This window comes from Zea mays, chromosome 6, assembly GCF_902167145.1.
Source record: "Zea mays cultivar B73 chromosome 6, Zm-B73-REFERENCE-NAM-5.0, whole genome shotgun sequence".
Classification (NCBI taxonomy): domain Eukaryota; kingdom Viridiplantae; phylum Streptophyta; class Magnoliopsida; order Poales; family Poaceae; genus Zea; species Zea mays.
In genome coordinates, this window is record NC_050101.1 from 120,197,119 (window position 1) to 120,219,873 (window position 22,755).

Here is a 22,755-nt window from a genome sequence, read left to right on the forward strand (position 1 = left end):
GAGTGGACGTCCGTGCCCCGTTCGTTAGGGGTCGGCTAGGGGCCCAGAGGCACGCCCAAAAGTACCTGCGGGTGATCTGCCGGACCCGGTCCCCTGGCGACGGGGTCCGAGGGCTCGATGCCTCCCTCCGATGGGATTCCGTTACAAGATCGCTCCCGCTGGTCTCGGAAATGTCCTAGGGTACCTCGGGAGCGCAGCCCGAGCCTTGGTTATGTATCGAACGTACCCCTGGTCATCCCTCGCTCGGCGTCTGAGGCGACTGCGAACCCTTCGGGGGCTAGCCTTCGAACCCCTGATCAGTAATGGGCACGGAGCCCGAGTAGCCTGAGGCGGCCGTGGAACCCTTCGGGGGGCCGGCCTTCTAACCTCTGACCAGTAGTGGGTGTAGGGCCCACGCGATCTGAGGCGACTATTGAACCCCTCGGAGGGCCAGCCTTCGAACCTCTGATCAGTAGGGGGGCTCGGAGCCCGGTTCCTTCACAGGGAAGGATCCTTTTCGGGGTATCCCCCTTTCCCGGTCCCTGTTGCAAGAGATAGAGAAAGAGGAAAAAAGGAAAAAGGATACGAAACCGAACGACGCGGCGTACCTTTTTTGGCGCGGTTGTTTCGGCGAAGGCGAAGCGTCGCCCGCTTTTCCTGCCAGAAGCGCCGCCTGTCCCGCCGCGGAGTTAATGCGACGGGGCGAGTAGTTGGCGGGGCAGCCGTTGCGCGTGCGCGAGCCGTTCGAGGAACGGATCACGGGCGCGTTGTCTTCACGCCGTGAGAGGGGGCTCTCTCGCTGCCCCCGGATGGGACGTGAGCTTGGCCGTCGACGTGACCGCTGCTCCCGCGCGTCTGCCATCGTCATTACTGTCGGCCCTCCTTTGGCCGTGTTGGCCGCCGCGTCAGGCTGGCGCCGCTGGGTCGCGCGCTGGGTCGCCTCGAGTCGCGGTATTGGTTCCGCAATCGAGGAGGTGCGGTGGTGGCGCAGGCGATGCAGTTGCTTGCATGCAGCATCCGGCGCGCCAGTTGCGCGACGCGTGGGCCTAGGCCTCCATGCTGGCGTGTCGGGAGTCGGAGAAGTGCATCCACTTGGCGCGGTTGCATGCCGCCTGCATGGCTGCCCGCCCCTTTCGCCCGTTGGTCTGGGCAAAGGTGGAGGGTCACTTGTAACCGCTGGGCGGTTACGTGCACCACGCGCGGCGGTTTGGCTTCTTCTGCTCGGAGCCGGTCTGCATGACATGCGGGACCTAGCCCCCGCGCCGCAGGGGAGGGCTTTGGAGCGTGTTGGAGAAGACTCAGCCCGTGACGGTTGGGAGCGCACGCAGGGAGAGTTGCCTTTAAAAGGGGGGCGACCCCTTTCGTAAGGCGACCATGTCTTCTCGCTCCCTTATGCGCCGCGCCTTTCCGCCTTCCAAGCCCCCGGGTGGGGGATGCCCACCGTCTTTTTGCCTCGTCGTTGGAGGAACGCAACTCCGTGGGAGTTGGTACCTTTCAGCCATCGTTCGGCTTCAAGGATTTTCATCACACAGCCCGGTTGCTCCCCTCCGCTGGTGGTCACCCGAGACGGTGACCACCAGCTCCTGGGTGGGGAGGAGCAAGCCGGGCTGCGATCTTGGTCCCACCCTTAGCTTCAAGGATGTCCATCATCCTCGCTGGGGTGGGGGCCGGGCTGAGCCGGCGCTCTACCTCCCGCACGGGTTCGCGGGTCACCCTCTCCCATGGCGTTCGAGGGAGAGGGCGCCCACCGGCCCTGCGGGCGGCCTGGACTTCGACAACGTGGGGTTGGTCGACGGCGGGCGTCGTCACCTCCAGCGTGTAGGAGTCGTCGTCGTGGCTCCCGGCGGCCCCTCCTGTCGGAGTGCGGCTGCCGCGCCGTGTACACGGGAGGACCACCCTAGATGCCGCGCGCCGCTAGAGCGGCGTTCGTGTTCTGGGGTGGTCCTGCCTTTGCGCCGGGACGACGCCTTCACGTTGAGGCCGGTGCCCCACTCGTCCGGGAGGATTTGAGTGGGGATCTGCCGGAGGGCTGGTGGCCCCTGCCGTCGGTGCCGAGGCGGAGGCGGCTCGAGAAGTCCTCGTCGCCGACGGGACCACCGCCACCGTCCGCGCTTCGGGCCTCCGGCTCTTCGTACTTGTCCTCGCCCCTCGAGCGTCGGCGTGGGCGAGGGCAAGATTGCAGCAGCGCCCACCCTGAGGCCTGCGCTGCTGCAGCTCGACCATCCGGAGCGGGGGTCATTGTCGTCGTAGTCAGAGCGGGCGGCGGCGAGCCGCTCGTCAGTCTTCTGTTGCTCCGCAGGCCTTCCCCCATGGAGTGGGGTTGTTCGTACCTGCGGAGGAGGGAACCGGAGTTCCGTTTTGTAATGGCACTTTGAATGCCAGGGTTTTTTGTTCATTGCGGCTTTCGGGGCCTGAACATGTATGTAACGTCGGCACGGAGCCGTGTTTTTTCCTCATTTTTCGAGCGCTAAGACCCGTCTGTTGATTATCTGAACCGCTTCACCAAGCATGAGTCGCCCCGTGTCAAGGTGACGAGCGAGGTATCCGTATCCCGGAGGCGTAGGAGTCCCTCGGCTCGGTCGGCCTTGCTGTCCGAGGCTCCTCTAGCTCAGTTAAAGAGACCCCTCGGCCGCTCTTCGATGAGCCGAGGCCAGGGGTAGCGATATCAGCATGAACAGAGGCGCAGTCGGCTCGAGAATGAAACCTGGTTGGCCGGAGCCTAGCCGGGTTTTCCGTCAGCAGGACCGATGCCGGAGTTGATCAGCCGAGGCCCCAGGTCGGGCTGGCGCCCTCGGGAGATGGTCGGCCGAGGCCCCAGGGGTAACCGGCCGAGCCGCCTGCTCGGGTCGGATTCCCGGAGAAGTCCCTGGCAGCGATTGCCCGGGTGTGGTGATGACGTCGTCCTTTGGAGCGGAGAACCTCGGACCGTGTCGCCGTCCGAGGCTAGGTCGGGCCTCGCCGGAGGTGTCGTCGATGCCGAGGGTGTTGCTGCCCCCTTCCAGCGTCAAGACCCGAGCCTGCAGGGTCAAAGTGTCTTGTAGCGTGTGCCTTCTGCAGCCGCCGAGGCCAGAACACACACCCTCGCTGCGTTGTAAAGCTGCGTCTCCTTTCCTCTTGTTTCGAGTATCTGGACTTTTTGTCGGTAACAGGGATGTTTGTGCGAGCGAGAGTTGCTTCTCGCGGAAGGTGATGAGTGAGGTATCCGTATCCCAAAGGCGTGGGAGTCCCTCGGCTCGGTCGGCCTTGCCGCTTACGCGTACTTTCACCCGTCCATGAGGCCCTGTCGCCGACTCGGTCGAGAAGGCTCGAAGGATCGCTTCGGCAGAAGGGCTTCCGAACGTAAAGACTCGTTCGATCCGCGGAGCCACTTTATCCGAACGCGAGTTACTTATCGCAGAAGGTGATGAGTGAGGTATCCGTATCTCGGAGGCGTAGGAGTCCCTCGGCTCGGTCAGCCTTGGCTGCTTACGTGTACTCCGTCGTTTCCAGGACTCACTTTTCGAAGTAGTCAAAAAGCACGGAAGATATTCTGGTGAAAGAGATCTTTTTTCGAGGAAAATTTTGACGCAGAGGGGGTTTCCCCCCTTTTAGCCCCCGAGGGAGGGTCGGGCTTTGCCGAGGCGAGGCCGACCCTTCCTTGTTGACTAAACTTTGCGTGGGTGCGAGGTATATGAACAACTTGGAAACATCTTAAGGGTAGAAGCGACGTAGCTGTTGGATGTTCCAAGCGTTGCCGTAGACCTCGCCTTGACTGTTGGCCAGCTTGTACGTTCCGGGCTTCAGAACTTTGGCGATGACGAATGGCCCCTCCCAGGGGGGCGTGAGCTTGTGCCTCCCTCGGGCGTCCTGCCGCAGCCGAAGCACCAGGTCGCCCACCTGGAGGTCCCGGGGTCGGACCCCTCGGGCGTGGTAGCGTCGCAGGGATTGCTGATACCGCGCTGAGTGTAGTAAGGCCCTGTCCCGAGCCTCTTCCAGCTGGTCCAGCGAGTCTTCTCGGCTAGCTTGGTTGCTTTGATCGTCGTAGGCCCTCGTCCTCGGGGAGCCGTATTCTAGGTCAGTGGGCAAGACGGCCTCGGCCCCGTAGACCAGGAAGAACGGCGTGAAACCCGTGGCTCGGCTCGGCGTTGTCCTCAGGCTCCAGACCACCGAGGGGAGTTCCTTCATCCATCGCTTGCCGAACTTGTTGAGGTCGTTGTAAATCCGAGGCTTGAGCCCTTGTAGAATCATGCCGTTGGCACGCTCTACTTGCCCATTCGACATGGGATGAGCTACGGCGGCCCAGTCCACCCGGATGTGGTGATCCTCGCAAAAATCCAAGAATTTTTTGCCGGTGAACTGGGTGCCGTTGTTGGTGATGATGGAGTTTGGGACCCCGAAGCGATGGATGATGTTGGTGAAGAACGCCACCGCCTGCTCGGACCTGATGCTGTTCAGGGGTCGGACCTCGATCCACTTGGAGAATTTGTCGACGGCGACCAGCAGGTGCGTGTAGCCCCCGGGCGCCTTCTGCAAGGGACCGACGAGGTCCAGACCCCACACAGCAAAGGGCCAGGTGATGGGTATCGTCTGCAGAGCCTGAGCGGGCAGGTGGGTCTGCTTCGCATAGAATTGACACCCTTCGCAGGTGCGGACAATTCTAGTGGCGTCGGCCACCGCCGTTGGCCAGTAGAAGCCTTGCCGGAAAGCATTTCCGACGAGGGCTCGAGGCGCTGCATGATGGCCGCAAGCCCCCGAGTGTATCTCTTGCAGGAGTTCCTGACCTTCGGCGATGGAGATGCATCGCTGGAGGACGCCCGAGGGGCTGCGGTGGTAGAGCTCCTTCTCATCGCCCAGCAAGACGAACGACTTGGCGCGTCGCGCTACCCGCCGAGCCTCGGCTTGGTCGAGGGGTAGCTCTCCTTGGCGGAGATATTGCAGGTACGGGGTTTGCCAGTCTCGGTCAGGCGTGGCCCCGCTCTGCTCCTCCTCGATGCGCAGCGCCTCGCCCTCGGGGGCCGAGGGTACCTCGGGCTGAACCGAGGACGCCTCGGGATGGGCCGAGGGTACCTCGGGCTCGGGCACGTCGTTGATCTTGACGGAGGGTTGGTGCAGATCCCGGGAGAAGACGTCCGGGGGAACCGTCGTTCGCCCCGAGGCTATTTTTGTCAACTCGTCCGCAGTCTCGTTGTAGCGCCGAGCGATGTGGTTAAGTTCGAGCCCATAGAACTTGTCTTCCAGGCGCCGAACCTCATCGCAGTAGGCCTCCATCTTCGGGTCGCGGCAGTGGGAGTTCTTCATGACTTGGTCGATGACGAGCTGCGAGTCGCCGCGAGCGTCGAGGCGTCGGACCCCTAGCTCAATGGCGATTCGCAATCCGTTGATCAGAGCTTCGTACTCAGCCACATTGTTGGACGCCGGGAAATGGAGGCATAGCACGTAGCGTAGGTGTTTCCCGAGGGGCGAGATGAAGAGCAGGCCCGCGCCGGCTCCCGTCTTCATCAGCGACCCGTCGAAAAACATGGTCCAGAGCTCCGGTTGGATCGGAGCCGTCGGTAGCTGGGTGTCGACCCATTCGGCTACGAAGTCCGCCAATACCTGGGACTTGATGGCCTTCCGAGGCGCGAACGAGATGGTCTCGCCCATGATTTCCACTGCCCACTTCGCAATCCTGCCCGAGGCCTCTCGGCACTGGATGATCTCCCCCAGGGGGAAGGATGACACCACAGTTACCGGGTGAGACTCAAAGTAGTGTCGCAACTTCCGCCTCGTCAGGATCACTGCATACAGCAGCTTCTGAACTTGTGGGTAGCGGATCTTGGTTTCGAACAATACCTCGCTGACGAAGTAAACTGGCCTCTGGACGGGCAATGCATGCCCCTCTTCTTGCCTCTCGACCACAATCGCGGCGCTAACCACCTGAGTGGTCGCGGCGACGTAGACCAAGAGGGCTTCTCCATCAGCTGGGGGCACCAAGATAGGCGCCTTTGTAAGAAGCGCCTTCAGGTTCCCGAGAGCTTCCTCGGCCTCGGGTGTCCAAGTGAAGCACTCGGCCTTCCTTAAGAGGCGGTACAGAGGCAGGCCTCTTTCGCCGAGGCGTGAGATGAACCGGCTCAGGGCCGCGAGACATCCCATGACCCTCTGTACGCCTTTTAAGTCCTTGATGGGCCCCATGTTGGTGATGGCTGCGATCTTCTCCAGGTTGGCTTCGATGCCCCGCTCGGAGACGATGAACCCCAAGAGCATGCCTCGGGGCACCCCGAAGACACACTTCTCGGGATTGAGCTTGACGCCTTTTGCCTTGAGACACCGGAATGTCACTTCAAGGTCGGAGAGGAGGTTGGAAGCCTTCCTCGTCTTGACTACGATGTCATCGACGTAGGCCTCGACTGTGCGACCGATGTGTTCGCCGAACACATGGTTCATGCACCGCTGGTACGTCGCGCCCTCATTCCTCAAACCGAATGGCATGGTGACATAGCAGTACATGCCGAAGGGTGTGATGAAAGAAGTCGCGAGCTGGTCGGACTCTTTCATCCGGATTTGGTGATACCCTGAGTAGGCATCGAGGAAGGACAGGGTTTCGCACCCAGCAGTGGAATCCATGATTTGATCGATGCGAGGCAGAGGGTAGGGAACCTTCGGACATGCTTTGTTGAGACCAGTGTAGTCTACACACATCCGCCATTTCCCCCCTTTCTTTCTCACAAGCACAGGGTTGGCAAGCCATTCGGGATGGAATACCTGTTTGATGAACCCTGCTGCCATTAGCTTGTGGATCTCCTCGCCTATCACTCTGCGCTTCTCCTCGTCGAATCGGCGCAGAGGCTGCCTAACGGGTCGGGCTCCGGCCCGAATATCCAGCGAGTGCTCGGCGACTTCCCTCGGTATGCCGGGCATGTCCGAGGGACTCCACGCAAAGACGTCGGCGTTTGCGCGGAGAAAGTCGACGAGCACTGCTTCCTATTTGGGGTCGAGCCTAGAACCGATCCGGATCTGCTTGGAGGTGTCGCCACTGGGGTCGAGAGGGACGGCCTTAACCGTCTCCGCTGGCTCGAAGTTGCCGGCATGTCGCTTCACGTCTGGCACCTCTTTGGAGAGGTTCTCTAGGTCGGCGATGAGGGCCTCGGACTCGGCGAGGGCCTCGGACTCGGCGAGGGCCTCGGCGTACTCCACGCACTCCACGTCGCATTCGAACGCGTGTTTGTACGTGGGGCCGACGGTGATGACCCCGTTGGGGCCCGACATCTTGAGCTTCAGGTAGGTATAGTTGGGGACGGCCATGAACTTCGCGTAGCACGGCCTCCCCAATATCGCGTGGTAGGTTCCTCGGAACCCGACCACCTCGAACGTCAGAGTCTCCCTTCGGAAGTTGGAGGGCATTCCGAAGCAGACGGGAAGGTCGAGCCGTCCGAGGGGCTGGACGCGCTTCCCAGGAATGATCCCGTGGAAGGGCGCAGCGCCTGCTCGGACGGAGGACAGATCGACGCGCAGGAGCCTGAGGGTCTCGGCGTAGATGATGTTGAGGCAGCTACCCCCATCCATCAGGACCTTGGTGAGCCTGACGTCGCCGATGATGGGGTCGACGACGAGCGGGTATTTCCCCGGGCTCGGCACGTGGTCGGGGTGGTCAGCTTGGTCGAAGGTGATGGGCTTGTCGGACCAGTCTAGGTAGACTAGCGCCGCCACCTTCACCGAGCAAACCTCCCGGCGCTCCTGCTTGCGATGCCGAGCCGAGGCATTCGCCGCATGCCCTTCGTAGATCATGAAGCAGTCGCGAACCTCGGGGAACTCTCCTGCTTGGTGATCTTCCTTTTTGTCGTCGTCGCGGGCCCTGCCACCCTCTGCAGGTGGCCCGGCCTTGTGGAAGTGGCGCCGAAGCATGACGCACCCCTCGAGGGTGTGCTTGACGGGCCCCTGATGGTAGGGGCATGGCTCCTTGAGCATCTTGTCGAAGAGGTTGGCACCTCCGGGGGGCTTCCGAGGGTTCTTGTACTCGGCGGCGGCGACAAGGTCCGCATCGGCGGCGTCGCGTTTCGCTTGCGACTTCTTCTTGCCTTTCTTCTTGGCGCCGCGCGGAGTAGACGCCTCGGGAGCCTCTTCCGACGGGCGGCCCTGGGGCTGCTTGTCCTTTCGGAAGATGGCCTCGACCGCCTCCTGGCCAGAGGCGAACTTGGTGGCGATGTCCATCAGCTCGCTCGCCCTGGTGGGGGTCTTGCGACCCAACTTGCTCACCAGGTCGCGGCAAGTGGTGCCGGCGAGGAACGCGCCGATGACATCTGAGTCGGTGATGTTGGGCAGCTCGGTGCGCTGCTTCGAGAATCGCCGGATGTAGTCCCGAAGAGACTCTCCCGGCTGTTGCCGGCAGCTTCGAAGGTCCCAGGAATTCCCGGGGCGCACGTACGTGCCCTGGAAATTGCCGGCGAAGGCTTGGACCAAATCATCCCAGTTGGAGATCTGCCCCGGAGGCAGGTGCTCCAACCAGGCGCGAGCAGTGTCGGAGAGGAACAGGGGGAGGTTGCGGATGATGAGGTTGTCGTCGTCCGTTCCACCCAGTTGGCAGGCCAGGCGGTAGTCTGCGAGCCACAGTTCCGGTCTTGTTTCCCCCGAGTACTTTGTGATAGTAGCCGGGGGTCGGAAACGGGTCGGGAACGGTGCCCGCCGGATGGCCCGGCTGAAGGCCTGCGGACCGGGTGGTTCGGGCGAGGGACTCCGATCCTCCCCGCTGTCGTAGCGTCCCCCACGCCTGGGGTGGTAGCCTCGGCGCACCCTTTCGTCGAGGTGGGCCCGACGGTCGCGACGATGGTGCTCGTTGCCGAGGTGGCCTGGGGCCGCAGGCGCGGTGTTGTGCATGCGCCCGGTGTAGACCGAGGCTTCCTGCATGAATCGGGAAGTCGCGGCATGAGGTTCCGAGGGGTATCCCTGCCTTCGGGAGGCAGAGCTCTCGGCCCGTCGGGCCGCAGCGCCTTCCAGGAGATTTTTGAGCTCTCCCTGGATTCGCCGACCCACGGTGGTTGATGGCTAAGGCATCGCGCGGATGAGCATCGCTGCGGCTGCCAGGTTCTGACCGACCCCGCTGGATGCGGGAGGCGGCCTGACCCTGACGTCGTTGGCGACGCGGTGCTGAAAACCCTGGGGCAGGTGACGTATTTCTCCGGCCGGGGGCTGGCCCGCCCATACCTGCCCAACATCCCGGCGGATCGACTCAAGCACTCCTGCTCCCTCGTCGAGCCTGGCCTGCGCCCCGCGGACTTGCTCGAGTTGTGGGTCGTGACCCCCCGCCGGAACGGGGACCACAGCTAGCTCCTGCGGGATGTCGGCGCGAGGCACCGGCCCAGGGAGATCACCGTCCTCCGGCATGCCGAGATGGTTGCCTTCAGAGGGATCCCCTAGCTCGACGTGGAAACATTCACGGCTTGGGCCGCAGTCCTTGTCGCCAAGGCTGCGACTACCGTCGGAACAGTCGGAGAGGCAATAGTCACATGCGGTCATAAAGTCCCGCATGGCACTGGGGTTGCCAAATCCAGAGAAATCCCAACAGATGCTGGGATCGTCATCTTCCTCGGACCCAGAGGGTCCGTAGGTCGAGACGTCCGTCAATCGGTCCCAAGGCGACCGCATACGAAACCCCAGAGGGGTTGCACTCGCCTCAACGAGAGCGCCCGCCAAAGCGAGGTCGCTAGGCGAGTTGAGGCCGAGTCGAAATAATGTAGGATGGGAATCAGTCAGTACCTTTTGGTCGACGAGGAGCGACATAGTCACGTCGGGGGCTGATCGCGCCGTCGTCCTAGGTACGAGGGCGACGTCCTGCAGGCCCTCCGCGAGCGTGCTGGCGTCGTCCACCTGCTCGGGATTGGCGTGTCGCGGGGGGACGGCGCTCGCCTTCGTCTCGAACGCGAGGTCGACGCCCGACGCGCCCTCCTTTGGGGCGCTGGGGACGTCGATTCGCTCGACAGCCAACGAAGCGCGGCCTCCCGCCTGGCCTTGGTTGCCCCGCCTCCTCCTCTGTTGGCGGGGGAGAGGACGGGGCGAGCTCGAATGTCGTTCTTCCACCACGCGGGGAAGATGTCGTCGATTCCGCCGCCGGCGGGCGGGTTGTCGGCCGCCATTGTTGTTGTCGCGCGGCGGTGGAAGGAGTATCATGTCGTAGCTGCCGTCGAGGGACATGAACTCAAGACTCCCGAAACGGAGCATCGTCCCGGGTTGGAGAGGTTGTTGGAGACTGCCCATCTGGAGCTTGACGGGAAGCTGCTCGTCAACACGCAGCAGGCCCCTACCAGGCGCGCCAACTGTCGGCGTTTCGAGACCGGGGGGTCCCTAAGCCGACGAGTGAGTGTGCCGCGTGCCCCAGCCCAGATGGGTCGAGCGTGTGGGCGAGCGCGAAGGGGGGAAAGCGAGGTGGCCGGAGACGGACGTGAGAGAGGTGGAAATCCCGCGGCCTTCGTGTTCGTCCCGCGCCTAGGTCGGGTGCGCTTGCAGTAGGGGGTTACAAGCGTCCACGCGGGTGAGGGAAGCGAGCGGCCCCAAGAGAGCGCCTGTCCCCGTCCTCGTACCCGCGCGGCCAACCTTCTCTAAGAAGGCCATGGTCCTTCCTTTTATAGGCGTAAGGAGAGGATCCAGGTGTACAATGGGGGTGTAGCAGAGTGCTACGTGTCTAGCGGGGGAAGAGCTAGCGCCCTAAGTACATGCCAATGTGGCAGCCGGAGAGATCTTGGCGCCCAGCTGGTGTGGTGTCGTGGCTGTCGGAGGAGCAACGGAGCCTAGCGGAGGGACAGCTGTCGGAGCGGTGGTGTCCTTGCTGACGTCGCCCTGCTTCCGTAAGAGAGCTGAGAGCCGCCGTCGTCACGGGGCTAGCGGGGCGCCATCATCGCCTATCTGGCGGAGCTAGCCAGATGGGACACCGGTCTTGCTCTCTGCGGCCCGAGTCGGCTCGGGGTAGGGTGATGATGGCGCTTCCTGTCGACGTGGCTGGCCTGTGCCCTAGGTTGGGCGACGTGGAGGCTCCTCCGAAGCCGGGGTCGAGTCTCTCTTCCATGGCCGAGGCCGAGTCCGAGCCCCTGGGTCGGGCGAGGCGGAGGTCGTCAGCAGAGGCCGAGTCCGAGCCCCTGGGTCGGGCGAGGCGGAGGTCGTCAGCAGAGGCCGAGTCCGAGCCCCTGGGTCGGGCGAGGCGGAGGTCGTCGGCAGAGGCCAGGGCGGTGTCTGAGCCCTGGGGTCGGGTGAAGCGGAGTTCGTTGTCTTCTGGGGCTGAGCCCGAGTCCGAGCCCTGGGTCGGGCGAAGCGGAGTTCGTCGTCTTCCGGGGCTTTAGCCCGAGTCCGAACCCTGGGTCGGGCGGAGCGGAGTTCACCGTCTTCCGGGGCTTAGCCCGAGTCCGAGCCCTGGGTCGGGCGGAGCGGAGTTCGCCGTCTTTCGGGGCTTAGCCCGAGTCCGAGCCCTGGGTCGGGCGGAGCGGAGTTCGCCGTCTTCCGGGGCTTAGCCCGAGTCCGAGCCCTGGGTCGGGCGGAGTGGAGTTCGCCGTCTTCCGGGGCTTAGCCCGAGTCCGAGCCCTGGGTCGGGCGGAGCGGAGTTCGCCGTCTTCCGGGGCTTAGCCCGAGTCCGAGCCCTGGGTCGGGCGGAGCTTCCTATGGCGCCTTTGACAGGGCCTGGCTTCCTTTGTGTTAAATGCTCCTGCGACTCGGTCGGTCGGCGCGGCGATTTAGTCAGGGTTGCTTCTTAGCGAAGGCAAGGCCTCGGGCGAGCCGGAGATGTGTCCGCCGTTGAAGGGGGGCCTCGGGCGAGACGGAAACCCCTCGGGGTCGGCTGCCCTTGCCCGAGGCTAGGCTCGGGCGAGGCGTGATCGAGTCGCTCGTATGGACTGATCCCTGACTTAATCGCACCCATCAGGCCTCTGCAGCTTTATGCTGATGGGGGTTACCAGCTGAGAATTAGGCGTCTTGAGGGTACCCCTAATTATGGTCCCCGACACCAGTATTCCACAACACTCTCCAATTTGGTATAATCTTTCACTTATATATTGTTTACCAAAGGGGGAGAAAGTATATAAAGGGCTCTCAAATGTCTCTGTTTTTGGCGATTAATGCCTGTTGGGGACTTATTCTCAAATGCTATGAATTAAGAACAATGCAACATAGAAAAGGTTAATGGTTAATGCCCTTCGTCCTTCGAAGCATTATTTCTCTCAGGATATAATGATCTTCAGACGAAGGTCATGAAGGACGTACCTTCATCATCATAGTATATATTGGCGAAAGGAGAAGCATATGAAACATGAGGAATAACATAAATGATCATATGACATTATAAATGATAGCTTCGGCACTGCTTTTTGAGAGGATCTGCCGAAGGTGTTTCTTCTTACAGGATCTTCGATGACAAAGCACACCCCAACAATGCTAAAGGGGAAGAAAGTATTAGCCCAAAGCAAAAGGACTGCACCACCACCAATTTTAAAATTTTTAAGAATTTTTCATATTGGTATCTAAATGTATTTAATCTTGTTTAAATTGGTATTTACAAAAATTGGTAAAACCCTCTTGAACACTAAGAGGAGCATTTTATTCAGGGGGAGTTTTGTTCAAGTCAAAGGAAAAGCATTTGAAACAGGGGGAGAAAATTTCAAATCTTGAAAATGCTTCTTGCAATCTTACTCATATATCTTTGACTATTTGCAAAAGGACTTTGAAAAGATTTTCCAAAAGAATTTGCAAAAACAAAACAAGTGGTGCAAGCGTGGTCCAAAATGTTAAAATAAAAGAAAGCAATCCATGCATATCTAGTAAAATAATAAATTGGTTTAATTCTAAGTAACCTATGCACTTACATTATGCAAACTAGTTCAATTATGCACTTATATATTTGCTTTGGTTTGTGTTGGCATCAATCACCAAAAAGGGGGAGATTGAAAGGGAATTAGGGATAACCTTTTCTTATAAATGATTTTGGTGGTTGAATGCCCAACACAAATATTAGACTAACTAGTTTGCTCTAGATTATATATTCCACAGGTGCATAAAGGTTCAACACAAACTAATAAAAAGACTAAAGAAAGGGTTCAAAAAGAAAGGAGCAAAGAAACCCAAGTGTGCCCTGGTCTGGCGCACCGGACTGTCCGGTGCCCCAGGACCGTACAACTCCAAACTCGCAAGTCTCGGGTTTCTTCTGGCACCGCTCTGCTATAATTCACTGGACTATCCGGTGCACCAGCGGAGCAACGGCTCTTTGGCGCAACGGTCGACTGCACAGTGCCCTGACAGCGCTATAGTTCGCGGCAGAAGTCAGAGCAGAGGTCAGAGGCACACCGGATAGTGAACAATGCTTGTCCAGTGCCACCATAAGTCAGGGCTCCAACGGTCGACTGTGTCAGAACCCTAATGGTTGGGTGACGTGGCTGGCGCACTGGACACTGTCCGGTGGTGCACCGGACTGTCTGGTGCGCCCATCGACAGCAGCCACCTCCAACGGCAGTTTTGGTGGTTGAGGGCTATTAGTACCCCCAACCACCACCACTCCAAGTATCCAAGTTTTTCAGACATCTCATTCAATACAAGAGCTAGTGCATTCAATACTAGACACAATTCAAAAGAATCAAAGCCTCTCCAAGTCCCAAATTCACTCCAAACACCTAGTGACTAGAGAGAGTGTTTTGCTCGTGTTCTTTGAGCTCTTGTTCTTGGATCGCTTTCTTCTTCCTCACTCTTGTTCTCAAGCAACTTGTAATCAAAGCAAGAGACACCAATTGTGTGGTGGTCCTTGTGGGGTCTAAGTGACCCATTTGATTAAGGAGAAAGCTCACTCGGTCTAGGTGACCGTTTGAGAGAGGGAAAGGGTTGAAAGAGACCTGGTCTTTGTGACCACCTCAACGGGGACTAGGTTCTCAAGAACCAAACCTCGGTAAAACAAATCACCGTGTCATCCGCTTCATTTGCCTTTGATTTGTTTTCCCCCTCTCTCTCGGACTCGGTTTTCATTCTAACACTAACCCCAGCTTGTAGATTGTGTTTTAAGTTGTAAATTTCAGATTCCACCTATTCACCCCTCCTCTAGGCGACTTTCAGTACTTCACATGCCGAAGCCTCTTGCTCGCTTTACAATGTATGGGAGTAAAAAACTCCAAGATCAAGAGCACTAGATCGCAACACACACTCTTCTCTATTGCACTCTACAAGGCACTATCACAAATCACACTAGAATGGCTATCACTTGCTCAGTTCTCTCTATTATGGCACTTAGGAGGCTTTTGATATCTTGAGAGTGTTGCTGTAGTTTGTAGGAGTTATTTTCTCATCTCTTATTTATTGAATGTGTTGGTTGGGGCCTTGGGGTGTATTTATAGCCCCCAAATGCCTAAATATGCATTGGGGATCAATCCCCAAAATCTGCACTTTTGAGGGTGCATCGGACCTCCTAAAGTACAGGTCCAGTGCACACTTGACCTTAGCCATGCCTGTAAAATCAATAATTGTTCTGACGGAAATTTGTCTTGTTAGGTGGCACTGGACTGGTCCAGTGCACCACCGGACCTTGCCATACTAGCGTCATGTCAGGTCGACTTTTGAACTCAAAAACTAATCATTGAACCCTCGCAGGTTTGATACTCACTAGACTAAGTACATTGCACCAGGGGCAGGTCTAGGATTTGAAGTATGTGTATTCGAAATTTTGGTAGAACATATTTTTTTGACAATCTAAAATCACACTATTGTACTGTGTGATCGGTTGCACGGTAGAGAAATGAAGAGAGCTAGTGAAAACCAAAGTTTAGACAAAATAGTTGTAAAATAGTATGATTTTATGCTTTTTATAATATTTTAGCTTATATACATAACATATACATGTATATATAATTATTTTGCCAAAATAATGGGTATTCAATTGAATACCCTTGCTTGCATGTAGGCCCACCACTGCAGTGCACCATAGTCTTTAGCTCTTAAAACAACCTCTCTATGTATGTGGTCCAGTGCTCCACCAGACTGGTCCGGTGCACCTAGCCACACAAGCCCAGAAAACTGCTTCTCTGTGTATATAGTCCGATGACACATCGGACTAGTCCGGCTCACACCAGACTAGGTCCGGTGTGCCACAGAGTAGCACAAAAGTCCTTTTTGAACTTTTCTTCCTTGTCTTCATTTGGTTGTGTTTTTAGCTTTCCTATGACTTAGAAAACCATATCTAGAGTCTATCCAACTAGTCTAAGGCATAGTTCTTCATCTTTTTGGATTCTCCAACTCAGATTCTCATTCTAGCTCAAATTTAGCTCCAATGCACCTTTTCCAAATTCTGAACTTTTTATTCCCTCTAAGGTGCTCAAATGCATTCCTAAGGGCAGGCATTCAGAACTTATGCAAACACATGAACTATTTATTGTTTATCTTTTCCAAATTATGCCCTTTCTGGTCTTGTTTGAGTTATTATTCACATTGAGTTCTTTAATTTCATTCTTATGAACTTGCATTCATTTACTTAGCAAACTAGTTAGCCCATAATGTTGTGATAGTCATCAAACACCAAAACCAATATAGAAATGGCTTAAAGCCCATTTGCCTTTCAATCTCCCTCTTTTTGGTGATTGATGCCAACACAAACAAAGCAAATCTGAAAAGTCTAACTTAATAACTTGTTTGTTGTTCATCATATGTTCATAAGATTCACATTGTAATTTAGAACTAAGTTGGATATGAGTTTGTAGCAATTTTATCATGTTGGACCACATTATCCACCACTTGCTTTTGATTTTGGAAATCAACTCCTTTTCTTCAAAGTTTTGAAAATTTTCACCTCCTATGTCAAAGGATCTCAAATCTTTTGTTTTGGCCAATCAATTTTTTTTGTTTTTAATATGCTCTCCTTTGGGAATATTCTTTTCTGATTTTGAAAATTCTCCCTTTTTTTCAAAATCTTTGTGAAAATGTTTTAGCCAAAATATGTTTCTCCCCTTTTGGCATAAAGGAATTCTACCTTTTGGTAAATTTCCCTCTTTTGATAAATTTTCATAAGAGATTCTCCTCTTAGTTGTCAAGAGGGTTTTCATACCAAATAAAACCACTTAATAAATCCAATTGATAAATTTTTAAAAGTTAGTGGTACGATGAAAGTCGCCTTAAGGGGGGTGAGTAGCCAAAATCTGAAATTTAACACTTAACAACAAAAAATTCGATCCCAATTAGGTTTTAAAACGAGAAGCAATATGATCAGAGTAGGGAGAGCTTTAGAATAGAGGAGGGAGAACACAAATCACAAACGATCAAACACAAAAGACACGTGCGATTTCGTTTACCAAGGTTCGGTTCGAAAGAACCTACGTACCCATTGAGGTGTCCCAAAGGATGAGCTCTCTTTCAACCCTCTTGAGTGATTCTGAAGATCAAACTCGAGCCCTTTTCTCTTTTCTCAACCGATCAAGAGACCTAAGTCTCCTGCATGATACTCCATAATGTCGGAGCATCTTGCTAGCTTTTACAATTTCAATGGGTGCCTTGCACTAAGGCACAACAACACCAAACACACTCTCTTTTTAGCTCTATCCCAAGTGCAAACTCTATTTTCTCTCTAGAGGAGGAACTCTACTCTAATGCGGCAGTTGGATCACTTAGAGGTGTTGGGAATACTTCTCTAACTTGTAGGAATGAATGTTTAAGAGTTGTGTATGGAATGAGCTGGTTGGGGTGTATTTATAGCCCCCAACCACTCAAATATTCGTTGGCATTGAATAGCAAATTTTGCACTTTCTACGGGCACGCCATGCCTTACATAGTGTCGGTCCGGTGCACGACCTAGTCAGATCGCCATTGTAGGTGACCGTTCTAACAAGTAGTAGCCTTGTCAGGTTCACCAGATCAGTCCAATGTGTCGCTGGACCTCGACATGTTAGCCACAACGTAAGCTAGCCATTGGATCTAGAACTTCGATCATTGAACCCTGAAAGGTATGGTGCGCCAGCGGACTGGTCTGGTATGCTAGTGCCTTTAGTATTCTAAAATAGCCTCTCTAGTAAAGAGGGACGGCGCACCACCATACTAGTTCGGTGCGCCAGCTGACCAATTCCCTTCTATAGACCTCTCTGCGTACTCGGACTGGTGCGCCATCGGACTGATCCGATGCTTCTAGAGCATATAAGTTAACTCTATTTGAGGCAACCCTTCTTCAATTTGATTTGGTTGTGCTTGTAGGTGTTCCTATTACTTAGACAAAACATATCTAGAGACTAGCCAACTAGTCTAAGTCATAGAATTTGATTATTTTAATTCCTTTAACTCATTCTAATTATGGCTTCAACTTAGCTCCAAAAATAACAAAATTAAACCTAAGCTTTCCAACCTTTCTAGTTACCTCAAATTGGTTCCTAGGGATATTTAGAACTTATCCAAACTGTTGAACTATAAATAGCTCATTTCTCCAAAATATATCCCTCTTAAGCTAGTTTTGAGATGTTTCTAACTTAGGCCCTGTTTGTTTCAGATTATATAATCCAGCACAAATAATCCAATAGTTAAACAAACACATAGATTATGGTTTCAGATTATATAATCTAAACTCCAGATTATGATAATCTCATAATCTCCTCAAGACTAGCTTATTTAAGATTATTTTGGTAAAAGACCCACTACTCATGGTAATGTAAATAGAAATTATAATATATGCCATCCTTCTTTTCTCACTTCAAATAAACAATAAGGATATTGTTGTATCTACATTTGTATAATCTAAACTATCAAATAATTACATATAGATTATAATATATTTAGATTATAATCTAAATTATATAATTTAAATTATAATCTAGATTATATAATCTATAAGCTGAAACAAACAGCCCCTACAATCTCTCCCTAACAAGTAGAGCCGGCTCATATGCAGCCCTACCTCAAGCCTCAGTCCAATCCGCGGCCCAAAAACTCCCCCCGACAACCGAACAGGAGCGGCGGCGGCGGCGGCACTACCCTCTCCAGCAATCGGCATGGGCACGCGGGAGGTGTACGAGGAGAAGCTCCGCAGCGGTGCGCACCTCCACCGCGATCCCACCATCAACCCAGGCCTCGGCTCGCCCCGGTGCCCGCGATGCCTCTCCCTCCTCAACCCCACCGCGGTGCGTCTCTCCTCGTTCCCTCCCTCTCCCGATTCCTCGAGGCCCTTCCTTGGACAGTTTTCTGACTTGTTTTTATGTTCTGCCCGTAGGGAAAGAGGGACTGGGCCATCACCTCCGTCCTGCACGACGCCACTGCCGTGGTAACACGCGATCCCCGCTCGCTCTCACGCGGCTGCGAGATTCATGTGGTCTTTGCGCCACCGCTTTAGGAAAATTGCTGCTAAATTGTGTGCGTTACCCTGTTTGTGCTGTTGTTATAGGCTGGTTCCGGTGCCGGCGCTTTGCTCAGTGCTGTGCACGGGTTTAACACAGGTATCTTCCAGTTACTTTTTGATTTTGGGATTGGATTAGGCATCCAGGTATGTACAGATTGATGTTATTTTGTTTGGAACAGGGATCCCTTTTGTCCAGAAGCATGTCAAGGGGCCGAAGTGGCTGCAGTTGCTCGTTGGGGTAAGTCTTGGCTTTTGTTTACTAATATGCATGTATGACTATACTGCTATACGGCTATACCTTACATGTTTTTTTGGGATCTATCTTAAGTAGCTTTCTACAATTCAGTGTGAATATTGATCTAGTAGTCTGATTAGAAGGGCAGACCGGTGCAATGGTTAGAGCTGTCTCATTGAGTCACTAGGGTCCAGGTAGCGGGTTCAAAGCCACCCCTTTTTATTGATCTCGTAGTCTGATTCAATATTTTACATGTGTGAAGCCTAAATTCTGCACCAGTCTTTTGCAACTGTATTACTAGGTGTATAGAAGAAAGTTATCCATCATAGGTTAAATGGTGATCTTTAGCAAACAAATTATCAAGACTCTATCACTCTAGTTGTATTTGTGTAATCAGTTTTAAGAAGGATATGTTAATAAATTGATGTCTGGTTCTCTGGGTGTGACTTGTGCGGCTCAACTCAACAACAAACTATATAATATGCTGACATTGCATGATTTTTTTTTAACAAAAATAGAGAGTAGTATTGCAAGGCAAAGTAGTAGACTAGTAGTCAAAATGAGATATTTGATTGCCTGCATGTTTTTTCTGTTAAAAAATCTTTTTAGTTTATCTTTAAAAATATTGGACTGGCGATCTTAACAAGGCATTCTACACGTTAGGGTTTAGTGAGTTAATCCTCCTAACACATTCAGGTTTTGTTATGTCGTTATTGCTATTGTGGTATGTCAAGTCCTTGATCTGGCCATTTGCTGTCAGGGGCAACACCATGTTGAAGTTACGTGGTGCCAATGCACCATGGTTATTCTTTTTTGTCATTAAACAGCCTCTTTTTCACCATAAGTTCCAACAAAATTGTGTAAGCTATTTAACTGTGCACCATGGTTCATTTGCTTGTAGTTTTGCCTCTGTTTGTTGTCATGTGTTTCAGTGGCAGTTGCTATAAGCCTATGTAGATTTTGTGATTTGATCGCTATAGAACTTTGAGAAAGGATGCTTTGTTCGCCTTTGAAATTGTTTCTTCTCAAAAGCTTTTTTCCCCTCCCCTTTCTCTATTTTTGGTGACTTCTTGTTGGGTTTCAACTCTAGCCTACCTCAACTTGTTTGGGACTAAAAGGCTATGTTGATGTTGAAATTGTTTCTTCTATAGGTGCCACCACTGCTGATATTCTCAGGTGCCAGTGCTGTATTTGGTGGTAAGTCTCCAATAACTACATTTGTTTCTAATAAGATCTGAGAAATTGCCCGCACAAATTAGTTGACTTTTTTGAGCTATGATCTGATTATTATTAAACCAATGCTTTTTTATGTTTTTTGGGCTGGGAATCTATGCGCATCTATAATTGGAAATATGAAAAAAAACTGTATTATTTGTGTTTGGACTATAGCTTATAGGTGTAAAAAACAGATATGCACTAGAAAGGATTTATGTCATCAGGGTTGTATTAGATGCGGATTCATTCTGGTCAAAACACTACATGAATTTCTCCATCTTGTTCTTTCCAAATCCCTCAACCCAGACATATGTATTTAAAAAACATTTTTGTTTAACAGTGTAATGTTAAATAATATTGGCTTGTAAACTTCATTTTTGTTGTTATATAAGATATTATCATAATTGTTAGAGTCCAAACAAAGAAAGTTGAGGTTTGGGTAATGTTTGAAGTTCCTTTCAAAGTTATTTCAAGTTTCAAATCTTGGCCTCATATCTTGCCTGCCCAATACAACAGGATTTGCTCTCCTGAAAGTAAGAGCCAAAATGTCAGTGCGATGCAGTAAAAAAAGTTCGCACGCAGCCTGCAGGTCGAGAAAAATTTCGAACCCCAGTCCCATCCATACACAGCCGCACCGTAGCCCATGTGAGAAACGACCGCGACCGGGTCTTAGACATGTGCTTTGTTGTGGGACAGACGAGAGGATTTTTTTAACCATAGTCTAAAATTTGCTCCCACAGTGAGTCGAACTCAGGACCTAAGGAGTGCTACTCAGACCACCTAACCAACTCAGCTAGAGGCCTTTTCGCACGTGCAATGCACTAGGTTAGGTGTTTTGAACAAATGGAAGGGGTGTAAATTGCAATTTTATACAGCAGAGATGAATTTTATAGAGCTATTTGAATCATGGATATGTATTCTGATAAATAATTTTCCTTGAGGGATGGAACCGGAAGTGTATGAGGCTTCCAGCTCTGTGCCAAAGTCCCTTCAATGCCTTTTAAGTCGTTTAGACCTGTGTTGAAGCGCACAACAAGGCCAAGGGAAACATTCAATTTCTTTAAGGCCCGTTTGTTTCGTTGGAATTGAATTCCATTTTAGTAATCATAATTTAGACACAAACTAATAAGAGTTGGAACTAGCCTAATGATATATTACTTGATGCAGCATATGCACTTCCAAGGTTTGTTCAGCTGACAGTGACGTCTTACTACGCGGCATCAACTGGCTCGCAGTATGCTGTTTCACATATCACACGGCAGATCGAAAGAGCTCATTTTCCAGAATCAGCCCAGGAATCTGAGTGAGTTGGTTGGCATTCAGTCTGTTCTATTGGGGGTGCAATGTACATGGTATAGAAGGACGTTTAGTGCTGCTTTTGCCGTGTTGCAGTACAGTATTAGTTTTACTGTGTTTCAGACAGCACGCAGTGAATAAAATTATATTGTCTTTGGTCTAATTGTCTGTATTCAGGTCTTCGGTTGAAAATGTTTTTTTTTCACTTAGCCCCGTTTGAATCTTTGAGATGGAATTCATTTTGATAACTATAGTTTAGATATATATTAATTAAGCTAATACGGTTGTATGGAATATACACCATTGACCATAAATACCGTAGGGGAATCGAGTTGATAAACATGGCGATGTATAAAATTAGCTTTCATCTTCCTAGTTATGAATTTGATAGTATGCTAAATTCTAAACCAAATAACCTAACCTATTTGGAGATTCTAATCTATATATAATGACATTATATAATCCAACAGTTTAAACTTTGCAAAACTCATCAAACTAAGTTGTTCCCACACTCATAACATCTATTAAATCTGTTAAATAAAAATGATATAAAGGTAACTTTATGCAAACAGTAGTGCTATAAAGGTAATTTATACATTGCACTGAAGAACACGATGGAGTGGCCACTAGCGACTGCGTAGCACAACCGCACCCTCTCCTCCCGTCGCTTCTTGCGCAGGTATCACTCCTGACACTAGATACAGATGCGCAGGTATCACTCCTGACACTAGACACAGATTGGATACTAACTGTGCTAAATAACCTACGATCCAATCTTGATCCAACTCAACCTCCATGTATGAACAGGTTTATCCGCGGCGTGCCGTGCTTGGACCTGGCCGCGACATGGAGGCTCGACATCTTCATGATGATCGCAGGGACAACGACCGGCGTCGAGGCCGTACCCATTCCTTTGCCTTAGGCTGTGCGCAGCGGTTACCGCTGCTCTCCCCCTCCCCTTGCATGCGGCGCGTAGGGGGCACCCTACGGCCGCAGCGGTGCCCCCTACAGCGCCCCCTACGCGTCGGTCCTCTTCTCTCTCCCCCCAGATCTAGCGTGTCACTGTTCATCACCCTAAACACTGTGCTGTGGGTCCACGAGTAATTGTTAGTAGATAAAAAATTGATAGTTGGTATAGAAAATGATATTTTATAGTGGTAGTGGGGTATAGGGGGAGTATTTAGGGGGAACCGCTGCGGGAGATGAAAAAATAGGGGGAAAAATAGGGGGAAAAAGTGATATAGGGGGAAAAATTTAGAGGTAACCGTTGCGGATAGCCTTAGACGGAGAGTCGTCATCTCCACGCCCACGTCTTTGTCTCGTGTCTGTTTCGTCATCCCTGCCTTCCGACCTATGATGTGAACCACGTGTATGTACTACTAGCAAGTCCGATCAACACGTCTCACGTTTTGTAAGGTGTCTGTGTAAAAATACTATTTTACATTGTAGGCAACATTGTTTACAGAGTGAAGTTTAAAATAAAAGATAAGATATAAGGTGTGATAGGAGAGTTGATGGACATAGCCTAAAGTCTACATCGCTTGTGGCGGTACGTGCGTTTTGATCACGGTCGGTTGGGGTAGTTCCATCCAAATTGGGATCGACGCGTGTTTAAAACCCATTTTTTTTAAAAAAACCAGTTTCCATCTTGTTCGGTACACAAAGACAAGTTTACCCTTACTCTTAGCCAACACACTCCAGCAAAGAGGGGCCGCCAGCGACGGTCGGGGCTCCCCCGAGGGCTGCGGGGTGGGCT

General features: G+C 52.6%; 1 protein-coding gene across 1 annotated transcript; it reads left to right on the plus strand.

Annotated features, from left to right (window-relative positions):
* Window positions 1-17,834: 17,834 nt before the first annotated feature.
* Window positions 17,835-21,160, plus strand: LOC100281979 (gb protein). Its single transcript, NM_001154896.2, has 6 exons — window positions 17,835-18,038; window positions 18,128-18,178; window positions 18,299-18,350; window positions 18,433-18,491; window positions 19,640-19,685; window positions 20,871-21,160. Exons 1-6 carry the CDS (start codon window positions 17,910-17,912, stop codon window positions 21,008-21,010), a joined length of 477 nt encoding a protein of 158 aa, NP_001148368.2. The 5' UTR covers window positions 17,835-17,909; the 3' UTR covers window positions 21,011-21,160.
* Window positions 21,161-22,755: the final 1,595 nt, after the last annotated feature.